At 43.4% G+C, this 11,103-nt stretch overlaps 2 protein-coding genes across 4 annotated transcripts in view; one reads left to right on the forward strand and one right to left on the reverse strand.

Moving 5' to 3' along the window:
- The window catches only part of SKA2 (spindle and kinetochore associated complex subunit 2), a 33,673-nt gene that overhangs the window by 4,859 nt on the left and 17,711 nt on the right, over nucleotides 1–11,103 (reverse strand). The window contains exon 1 of one of the 2 annotated variants that reach the window (XM_071765573.1): nucleotides 6,069–6,218. The exons of the other annotated variant lie outside the window; for it this stretch is intronic. Coding sequence (XP_071621674.1) covers nucleotides 6,069–6,101 — 33 coding nt within the window. The 5' untranslated portion in view covers nucleotides 6,102–6,218. Of the gene's footprint in view, nucleotides 1–6,068; nucleotides 6,219–11,103 lie in introns of those variants that run through there. 2 annotated transcript variants of the gene reach the window in all.
- PRR11 (proline rich 11) lies at nucleotides 6,801–11,055 on the forward strand. Of its 2 annotated transcripts, XM_071765570.1 has the most exons (10): nucleotides 7,200–7,327; nucleotides 7,448–7,559; nucleotides 7,886–8,039; nucleotides 8,597–8,719; nucleotides 9,025–9,282; nucleotides 9,429–9,527; nucleotides 10,032–10,141; nucleotides 10,238–10,297; nucleotides 10,394–10,490; nucleotides 10,759–11,055. In XM_071765570.1, the coding sequence occupies exons 2-10, from the start codon at nucleotides 7,450–7,452 to the stop codon at nucleotides 10,825–10,827; spliced, it is 1,080 nt and encodes a 359-aa protein (XP_071621671.1). In that variant the 5' UTR covers nucleotides 7,200–7,327; nucleotides 7,448–7,449; the 3' UTR covers nucleotides 10,828–11,055. The 2 variants fall into 2 exon arrangements, with proteins under 2 accessions (XP_071621670.1, XP_071621671.1); XM_071765569.1 differs by lacking the exon at nucleotides 7,200–7,327 and adding an exon at nucleotides 6,801–6,815 and having other exon boundaries at nucleotides 10,394–11,055.

The raw sequence follows: 11,103 nt of genomic DNA on the forward strand, positions 1-11,103 counted from the left end.
AATATTGAAGTTTGAATATTTAAGCCACAGTGTCTCACAAAACAAGAACTGCAGACAAACCCCAAGCATTTGCCTTTCCTGTATTTCAGGAAAGCAGAAGCCAGATGTCCCTGCTTTCAAGACTCATGTACTATAAAAGTAAGTTTCTATTCCTCCAACCTATTCCATTAGCTAATGTTTGCCAATTTCCAGCCTGAAAAATAAAAAGCAATCAACTTGCAGACAACATCACCACTTCCCTCTCACATATAACAACTGAATTAATGTTTACTCTTTCCATCTGTCAAGCCCAAGATACCCAGGAATTAGTACCTTTTAGTACCTTTTTCATGCAGCTCCCCAACTGCATGAAAACATTTCCATCTCTTCCTAGATTATCCTCCCTCTCCCTTGCATTGCCAAACCTCTCAAGGTAAAGTTTTTAAGAAGCACATCAAATAGGTAAGAAAAGAACAGGCATCATTTAAAAATTGATCTTCACTTGGTGCAGATGCTATTTTTTTTCTCCTGTTTCACTAAATGTGTTTCACTAACATATTTACCATCCATTTTTAAAGCTTTTTCTTTGCTTGTTACTTTTCAAACTTTAGAAGTTCTGTTAAACTGCAATGCCCAGCTACTTACACAGCAGAGATTATGAGTAATTTCTGGATCCAAGCACATCAACAGAGACTTTCTTATTAATTAGATTAAGAATACATTCTCTCAGTAGCTTGTAATACCTGGAATACATTTTATTATTCCCCAATAAACCAGAACAACAAATGGCTAATAAAATGGATGACATCACATTTATTTCCTTGGGATAAATAAGCCACCAGAGAATTACCTAATTGCCTTGTAAAACAGTCTGCTGATAGTGTTGTTACTTAATTAATTTTAGTCTGCAATTTTAGTATCTATTAAGGACTTCTGCTTTAAAGAAAGGCAGTTTTCCCAGTTCACTTGAATTTCTTAATGTAATAATTTGATAATTTTACAGTCACAGAAGAGACAATGATGAGAGCAAGTTAGAAATGCTTGTCACTTACTTCACTTGGTTTGCACTATCTATTATTTTTAACCCCAAAGTAACCATTACAACCCTTTTTAGGATCAAAATAAGGCTCTGTTTGTCAGCTGTACCCCAAAGCACTACCTGGCAGGGCTGTAATGGCAGTTGGGGTGACAAACTTCAGGTGTCTTTGGGTGTAGCCTGTAGTCAGGCCTGGGAACCAAAAGGGTGTTGGTGTTTTAAACATCAGCCTTGGGATCCAGTCACTCCCATTATGGCCTTGGAGGATCTGGAACTCCAGATGCCCTCAGGGAATAATGTTTGATCCAAGACCTTCCCAGACAATTAAAATCCCCTTTCTGAGGTACTGAAAATATATGAGCTTTTCTATATTTACACCATCAGCAATTTTACAGAGCTTAAGAAAAGGAAAATAAATCTAGTAAAGACCTTGAGCATCTGTGTATCAAAGGGAAAGGTTTCACCTATTACTCCCATAACTCCCCATCTGCCCAACAAAACTGCTTCCCACATCTACCCCAGACACCAGTCATGATAAAACATGAGAATAAAAGACTTTTTTAATTACACTCTGTATTTTAAAGAATTAATGAGGAATTTTTCCTAACTGCTCAATAGTTTCTGTTCTCCTCCACTAGGAAACCCCTTTAGGTTTTCATTTATAGGGGCAGGAAACCCCCCCCAAAAATTTTTTTTTTTTTTTTTTTCTCCAACTCCTCCATTTGATATTAATTACTGGGCAACAGACAATTAATATGGGTGGTTTTCATAATCATCCCTGAAGGTCTGCTCCTGAAATACTCAATACTGATAACTTGACATGTACAGAACAAGAGTAAGGCACTAATCCCACTCTACTACTATAATTCAAGACATTAAAAATGGAAAGTGAAGCCAAATGCTTATCCATAATTTAAAGATTAGTGCTTAGTGAAAATATGAACAGAGTTCAGTACCACTGCTTTCTCCTGAAAGTGTACTGACTCTAAAAGAAACAGAATTTATTATCAGCAATTTCAAAGCCAAAAGTTTATGAGCACTGACACGTGTTCCTCCATTATGACCCATTTTCCTTTGATTTATAAATATTTCTTTCTTGCTGTAGCTCAGGAAACATTCCCCAGCAAAAACCTCAGCCCCATGTGAAAGGTTCAGACCATTCCTCTGATGAGTGCTGTACAACAACCACACAGAAAATGCAGTTTCTTACATGTAAATTTGCCATTTACTCACAGGCTTGGAAGAATTATCAGAAACTGAGGCCAGGCTTGAGGCTGCTGCATCCTCTGCTTCCAGATGCTTTGACAATACTATTGCACTGCTAGCTGTACAGTACAGTAGTGCAATAAAGTCAGAGCATTCGTTAGCAGCAAGAATTCTGTACAGGTAATCAGGGTGCAAAATCAGTGGTTTGAGTCAGGCAGTGGTTTCTGTGGATCAGGGGGAGCTGGACAAGGTTTGTGTTCACCAAGTCCTGATCCAGATCCAGACACGCAAGAACTTGCCCATTTCAACATTATTTTTATTATTCATAGTCCCTTCCACCCCACTGACCAAGAAGGGAGGAAAGAGGAGGGGAAAAAACCCCAACAAAATGCTTAATAGATCTGTCAGAAAATAAGTTTCAAACACTTTGGTGCTTTTTAAAATGGAAAAGACATTTCTAAATGTATTTTTTAATTAGCCTCATAGCAAGCAAAGATTCTAAACTGCTCTAAGACTTACACTGCATCACATGAAACATCCTTTGGACACAGGAGTTTATTCTTCTCATTTACAGGTGCTGAATCACATTAAAATACACTTAAACACTCACTCATTTCCCAGCATTGTGGGTGCACCCCCCAGGGTGACCACTCAGATGTTAGAGGACCATCAAAGTGGAGGTGTATTTCATAAATCTCAAAAAATAGAATCCTTTTTCACAAAAACAGTAACTCCATGTGAAAATTTGAGAACTCTTAGGGTCTGAAGGCCTGAAAATTCTTAAAAACAAAATGATGGATTAAACTCCTTGGCAAGTAACTCAAAGACAAGGAGTGACAACCCCATTTTACAGTTGATTTGCAAATCATCTTCTTGTCTCAGACATCTAACAGGGACTTTGGGCTTGTGACAACAATAAACACCTGCAGATAGTATTGCTGGCCAATGCCCTTTTAACATTGCACTGCTTTTTGTGCATGATCACTAGTAGTACAACATAAAAAGGGCACTGGACAGACACCACTCAAAGAAAAAAGTAGATCCAGTATGTAAAAAATACAGTGAGAGAAATTAACTAAATTGCTCTTAGAGTATTTAGTGTAACAGTCTCACATAACTAGTGATTACCTGGTGTTTTCATACACATTGTTGTTTTTAAGCTCCTATGAATTAGTTTGCCCATGAAATTAAAGGAAGCTTTCCATGAAATACACATCAAAACCTCTGGGGAAACACCAAGTGTTATTTTATCACACTTCTGTGGAGAGAGCTGACTTCACAGGAAATCCAGGAAGAAGAAACAATGAGCAGAAGGAAAAGCAAGAGACACAAAGCTGGGAGATGTGAGACACAGTTGCCAATGTCCATATTCTGATTAATTTAGACAGTGACAAAGAGAAATACAGCACTTTTGGATGAGGTTTGTATAAAGGAAATCAGTAAGTGAAAGTGTCTGAGGTGTAACTTGGTTTCAAATGATTACCCAAATGTTTTTGGGTAATTAGGAGGCAAAAGATCAAATTATAATCTCAAAACCTTTGGAAGTTGTCACACACCATCTGTGTGGATAACTGACCAGAACGAGCTCTCCACCTTGAAATTATTTGTGCAATAATAATTTTTTTCTACTCATAAAGTATATTATAAAAGAGAGTCCCACTATTTTCTTCTTTCTCTACTGTTTGTAAAGGCTCCTGCTAACTTCAAGGGGGCAGAAAAACCTCTCTGATTATTTATATCTTCTCAAACAAGAATTACTAATCAGTGAACTTTTAAAAGTAAGACTTTCAATAAAACACATAAATAAACCATAAAGTTAACTAAATTAATTTACTTTATGTTTGAATTCTCTGATTTTCCACTGAAGTACTTTGTTATTTACTCAAGTTGGTATTTCTTTATCAACAAAAGTAATATCATAGCTTTAAAAATTCCCTCACAAGTGTCTTACTTGCAATGAGATGCAGGTCACTCGGAGAGGTCACAAAGGCATTTGCAGAACAATCTCAAATTTAGAGAACTTTGAGCCAGATATTAATTTTCAGACAACAAACGTACTTGCCCACTTTTTCTACTCCTTTAAGGGGCACCTTGTGCTGGAGAAAAGGGACAGAAAGAGTAACAAAGGAAGTAAAAGTAAACTAAATAAGTTTAAACAGAGTGGATTAAGCAGCACACCAGTTTTGTGTGTTAAAATGGAAGTCTAGCACTCATGAGGTTAAGGGCTAATGTGGACATACAACATCTCATGTTCTCCCACTGTTCCTCCTGCTCTTAATTTCTCCTGAATATTGCACTTTGGTGATGGTGCTGTGTATAAATAAAAATTAGAAGACTATTAAACTCATTTTTACTTATTTCTTAATGAGAGCTTTAAACCAAGATTACCTGAGGAGGAAAAACCCCTAAGATATACCCATAGTACCACTTGTCCCCATATTGAATAATGTACTTTTTTCTTCCAAGAGGACACCAATAGTTTATCAGTTGGGGTGCCCAACACTGCTGGTAGGACAATTAAAATTAAAAAACCCTAAACACTCCTGGAAGTTTCCAAGCAAAAAGCAAAGGAGCTTTGCATTTTGGAGAACTCTTGTCAGTACGACCACGTTAGGAATAGAAATTATTATTTATTAAGCATTTGCACACATCAAGTATTCCCACTTCAACTAAAAAAAAAAAAAAAAAAAAAAAGTATAAGCAAGGTTTCATCATGCAGAACCAAAAACCAAGACATAGATTTGAAGGATGCCACAGAGAATGTGGCTGTTTCAAGAGTTTCCCAGTGCCTCCCAGTACATGAACCCCAGAATGGCTTTTTTAAGGTTTGCTTTACTTTTTTTCTTAATTTTTGTTTGTTTGGTTTGTTTGGGGGGGGGGGGTTTGCTTTTTCTTTTTGCTTTTCCGAGCAGAGGGACCGGCAGAGAGGCGGCTACTCCACAAGGTAACTCGGTCTTACCCTCAGGGGCTGTCCCAGAGAGTGCTAAAAGGAAGTCAAACACCGCGGAGGAAGAGGAAAAAAAAGGAGGAAAAGCGAAACCCGAGCAGCAGATCCTCCACAACCCCCCCTATCCCGGCGGGAACCCATCCCGGCGGGAATCCATCCCTCCTCATCACCCCCAAGGAAAAATCCCGTCCGGACACCCCCGCGGGGGAAAATGGGACAGCCCAGGTGCGAGCTCCACCCTCACCCCCCCATCCCGACACAAAATGGATCAGTCCGAGAGCGCGCTTCTCCACACCGCGCCCCCCCCCTTCTCCTCATCACCCCCCAAACGGGGAAATGAGTCGGACCGGACCGGTTCGGCCGCGCCCCTCAACGGTCCCGTTGAATGAATCGCGATGAACGTGTCCCGGACTGCACGGAACCGCCTCACACACACACACACACCCCTCTCCCTCCCGCCCCGCGCTTCCCTCAGGTGAGAGGGAAATGGCCGTGGCCTGCCCCGCGCTGAGGGGGTGAATGGAGCGGCACCAGCAAACCCCGCCCCGTTCGGGGAGGGCTGGGGTGTGTGTGGTGTGTGCTGGGGGGGGGGAACAGAATGGACCGGCCCGACCGAACTCGCCTGACCCGAACCGCTGTTCGCCCCGTCCAGGGCCGCGCGGGCTCCCTTCAAGGGCCCGGATGGGGTTCGGGCGCGGTTCGGGCGCGGGAGAGCGGCCGTTCTCCCCTCACGCCCCCCCCCCTTTTAGCCGCGCCCGAACACCCCCCCTTCTCCCCCCCCCCCCCCCCCTCATTTTCCCTCCTTCAGGCGGCCGCTCTGTGCCCTCCGAGCTGTTCCCACCGCCAACCCCCCGACTCCCGGCCCGGCCCTCCCTCAGCTCGGCCGCCGCCCGGACTCACCATGGTCTCCAGCCTGGTAACCGCCGTCTCCATGTTGAATAGTTGACATTCCTCAGGCGGCGGCGGGGAGATACCCCCCCCCCACCCCCCCCGCACCGCTCCGCAGGATGGGAGAGTCGGCGGCTCCCATTGGGCAGCTGTCACTCGCTGCTCGCCTCCGATTGGTCCGCTGCTGACAGAGGGCGCTCGCTATTGGGTGGGGAGGAATGTAAACCCGCTCCGAGGGAGGGGGAAACCCATTGGTTGGGAGAAAAGCTGCGGGTGGTGATTGGCTGAGGAGGGGAGCGCCGGTCGATGCTATTGGTCTAGAGTGGGATCTAGGCGGGGATTGGCTGGAGGTCGGGAAAGCAGCGCTGCGATTGGCGGGAAGGGGAGCGATCGATTCGCTGCGGGGCTTCTCTGAAGGGATCGGGCAGCGCCGCTCTCCCCCTCCGCTTCCCTCCACGGTGCTTCCCCACCGCTCCACCCCATTGGCCTTTCCTAGCCGAGGGGCATCCCTCTGATTGGCGGGGCTGAAAACCCTTTACCCAATGGCGAGGCGAATCGCCTCAGGGCGCTTCCAGAGGGGGCGGAGCAGCGCTGGGCCCGCGATTCGCCGTTGGCCGCTCCCGTCGAGCTTTGGTCCGTGCAGCGACCAATCAGCGAGCGGCTAACATGTCCCGCCCGTCGGGGGACGGGAGAGAGCGGCGCTCCTATTGGCTGCGCGCTGCGCGGGGTGAGGTTTGAATCTGCGGCGCCGGGCGGGAGGTGAGAGGCGGCTGAGAGGGGGTGGGGAGGGAAAAAAAAAAAAGGTCGCCCCGGGCCCTCGTTTGCCCGTGTCACCTCCCCCGGGCCCTCGTTTGCCCGTGTCACCTCCCCCGGGGCCTCGTTTGCCCGTGTCACCTCCCCCGGGCCCTCGTTTGCCCGTGTCACCTCCCCCGGGCTCGGGTGCGTGAGGGATTGGCCGCTCCTCGGTGTGGGCACCGCAAAGAACGGGGCTGACCCAGGCGGGAGGGGCTCAGGGAGGGTGAGGGAAGCTCCGTGGTGTCTTCGTGTCTTGTGCCTGCGTTCTGCTCAATTTTCCCCAAACGCCACTTTTGCCACTTCAGGTTAAAGAAAACCTGTCAAAAAAAACCCGTGTTGAACGGTCCTTTTCACACTGTGGGTTTCCTCTCGCTTGTGGATCACAGGAATTTAAACGAAGGGTGTGTTTTTTTTTTATCGGTTGTATGTGATGCTTCTGGCAAGGCAACTGTGAATAACACGACTGGATTTTTGAGGTGCTGTCTGTATTCTTCCCAGCCTGTTTGGTGATAGCTCTGTCCTCATGTGAAAGTGGGTAAATTTCTATGTGGTAACTTCAAAACTGGCTTCTTTTTATTTTTATTTTATATATATAGTAATGGCAAAGTATAAGAAACGCCGACGAAAACAGAGAGCCAGAGCTAAATTTGTATTGAAAAAAAAGGGCAGTGCTGCAAACCCTGAGAACACACTTTGTCCTTCTCCACGGTAAGAGGCTTGGTTGGAACTTTTCTGTTTTTTTTCTGGGGGGACATGAAACAGGTGACAGAATTGTTTTGGAAGCCTTTCTCCAGCCTGGTGTATGGGTGCTGTGGAAGTGTTTAATCTTGTGTATTTTCTGCTACTCTGTCATTAACTTTAATGTGTGGGGAAAAGCAGTTTGGATAAAAATATATTATAAATATATTGTTGGTCTCTGTGCTCATGTTTACACTGCTGTCACCCACTGTTGCCAGTACTTGTAATTTGGGTGGCAATAAACCTTTTTAAAGGCTGAAATTATAATAATTATGGCCTTATTCTGCCTGTCTCAGGTCAGCAGGTGATCTTCCTCTGAACACATCATCTGTCCCAAGCCATCTGTCCTCACTCTGGTCAATACCTTTGCCCAGTGTAAAAAATGTGGTAAAACCCTTTACAACAACAGCATCATTTTTGTACTGCTGGTGCCAGAACACGGTTGCACAAGTAAGTTTTTTACTTCTCTATTTTTGCCAGTGCATGAGGTTGTTCTTAGCACTCAGATGGGGGGTATAAAGTCAGGTTTGAGAGCTAAGCTGTAACTTTTGTTACGTCTCCTGAAACATCTAAAGTACATTTTGCATTTACTGTGTAAGGAATGAGAAGGTTGTCAAGGTCACTAAGGATATAAAATTAATATGTGAAATTCTAGGGGCTTTTCACTGCAGTATCAGGAGGATTTGCAGTGGCATCAGGAGTCACAGTAGAAATGGTTGTATTAATTTTTCAGGTTAAATGTGAATTATACATTACAATTCTTCAATGAGTGTAAAGGCTTGGTTGGTGGTTCGTGTTGGGGGTTTGATTTTTTGGTTTTATTTAAGAAAGTCACTCCTTGTTTTCCTGCCAGGGAAAGATTTGGTGATATTCTATATTTCCATGTTGTACCTTTCCATTGACTTCAGTACAAAGACCTTGTGATAGAAATTTCAGGAATAATCATAGCACTCTCTCTGGAAAAATAACTTGGTGAGCATACTTATCTGTTTTCTTTTTATGCTTAGTGTTTTAAGATGGTTAAAGACACCATATTTCCATCACAAATCTACCTAAAGGAGCTAAATACATTCAGAGAGCAGCTGGAAAAGTTGGAAGCTGAGCTTTCCAGACTCCAAGGAACACTGCAGGTCAGTCTCAGTCCCAGGGGAATGTTGCTTGTGGAAGCATGTGAGGAGCTGTGGTCAGTGCAGATAAACTGAATTCTAAAGAGCTTCTCACTGAACAGTTTTTTCACCTCTTCTTTGCATTCAGCACTAATAACCTGTGGTTACTTCAGAGCTAGAGGGAACTGGTTTGCTGGTGAGCATCATAAGAGGATTTTTATAAATTTCTGGATCAACTGGAGCCAGAATCTCATTTCTCTGAAATCCCATCTACTTTTGCCACTGGGTTTAATACTCTCTTTTTTTAATTTTTTTTTTATTTTTTTCAGATGAATGGGATTGCAGCTTTGCCTTCAGAAAACTCTCTTTGTCAAAGGTGTAACAAACCAGTCCTGGGTGCTCCTGTACAAGTGCAGATGGATTCATCCACATCAGCATCCAGAACTCCTGCAGTCCAGCTGCAGCCTGGATCTGCACCCCCTCCACCACCTCCTCCTCCTCCACCTCCTCCACCACCACTGCCCCCACCAAAACTGCCTCCAGCACCTCTCCTCCTCAAAAGGGGCAGTGGCTCCAAAGCACTTTTGGTAGGGACTAAAACATGCCTGTTTTTTTTTTTTTTTTCCTTTCAGACCAGGGTTCTTTGGACCCAGTTTCATGAGGGATGTGTGCCTTTCTGAAGGCTCAGTTGCTTGCCCATCCTCATTTCACTTCCAATTGCCTTTGTTTTCAGGCACCATCACCAAAAAAAGATGGGCCCATGCAGATCACCCTCAAGGATCTCCTGAATGTTAAGCTGAAGAAAACAAACAGCAGCCTGAGGATGGGCAAGGTAAACCAAGGACACATGGATAAATGGATGGTGGAATATCAAACTCCACCCTGGAACTGATGTCTTTCCTGCAACACTTGTCTTAGCCTCTAGCAGATTTTTTTTTAATAATTCCTCTCTTCTAAATACCCAGAAATGAGCTTTAAGTCATTCTAATTCTGCACCTGGGCATTTGAAATGAAGAAACTGTCCAAATCCAGCCTTATCTGGCATGCAGGACAGTTCTCATTTCATGTTAAAGGTGTGAGGCTTTCTTGAAGCTTTTTGTCTGTTTGTTATCAATAGATGTTGGGCTTCCTTTTGCTCAGCTAAAATCTTGCTTGCAGAAGGTGGGTTGGTTTGTTTTTTAAATAAACCTCTTTTTGTCCAAGGCACATGAAAATCTTAATGATTTGAAAAAACAGAAACCACAAAAATAATTCAGCATATAAATATTGAGTAGATGTAAGATCAGTGAGGCCTTCTAAATTTGTGTTTGTTGCCACATTTCTTTTCTCACCTCAGGCAGAATCACCAGTGAAGACACGCAGGGCATTAATTACAGTCTCAGATTTACAGAGTGTTAGTCTGAGACCTAAATCCAAGCTACCAGCTCCTGTTACAAACTCCTTGACGTAAGATTCCTTTCTTTCATATTAGATTTTTCTATTCTGCACAGTGATGCACTGTATTTACAGGGTGGAAAATATTTTAACATTTTTTTCTTTCAGTACCCCTCCTAAAAATCAGTTCGATCTTCGAAAACATCTGAAGAAAGTCAATATACAAAGGTAAATTCCTTTCTTTTCTCTTGCTTTGTTTTTTCTACAACAAAAACAACAACAAAAAAAAGAGAACTAATCATAATTCCCCTTGTTTCTTTTCAGAAGTCCTGGAGGCACTCCACTAAATAGTAAAGAAAACACAGAATGTGGGACTGGGCTGACACCAGTAATGACTCAGGCACTACGGCGTAAATTTCAGGCAAGTCAAATGTGTCTCTTTTTGGAATGATAAACTGGTTTTAAAACCCACACAAGTTCCTACTGATTTTCTTTCCCCCACAGTGCAGCACTGATGAGTATTACCTAAATTCCAGTTTCCAGGAGAAAAAAAAATCTGAGGGTTAATGTCTTTTGTTTTTGGGATTTTCTTTCAGGGCGTCAGTTAATAATTGCACTGTATTTTACCTCAGTTATAATTGAACACTAAGTTCATCTTCCAAGACCTGACTCCTTTCTTGTTTTGACAGATGGCTCATCCCAAGAGTCCCTCACCTGCCCGGTTAAGTGCTGCAAACAGCTTTGATGAACAAAAGTAGGTTTCTGGAACAACATATTTGTAATTTGTGGTCAGGAAGCCACTAAAATCCTATTTTTATCTCGCTCAGGCATATATACATAAATTCAGTGCATAGGAAAAGGGGGTGTTACAGAAACCCCTTGAACAGATTTCTGCTATTTAAAGGCAGTGTCTTTCTAACATGTCTCAACCTGGTTGTATCTTCTCTGTTAATGGAAAAAAAAAATGAAATTTTCAGAGTCTTTTACTACCTGGTGCTGCTGAAGCAGGGGCTAGTACATTCCTAGCACTGGTG

Source organism: Heliangelus exortis, chromosome 21 (genome assembly GCF_036169615.1).
Source record: "Heliangelus exortis chromosome 21, bHelExo1.hap1, whole genome shotgun sequence".
In the NCBI taxonomy this organism is placed as follows: Eukaryota; Metazoa; Chordata; class Aves; order Apodiformes; family Trochilidae; genus Heliangelus; species Heliangelus exortis.

Coding starts and splice junctions, on each gene's coding strand:
- PRR11 (XM_071765570.1), top strand. CDS start 7,450: ATGGCAAAGTATAAGAAACGCCGACGAAAACAGAGAGCCAGAGCTAAA. Junction 10,142..10,237: donor CCTGTTACAAACTCCTTGAC/GTAAGATTCCTT, acceptor TTTTTCTTTCAG/TACCCCTCCTAAAAATCAGT. Junction 10,491..10,758: donor CACTACGGCGTAAATTTCAG/GCAAGTCAAATG, acceptor TTGTTTTGACAG/ATGGCTCATCCCAAGAGTCC.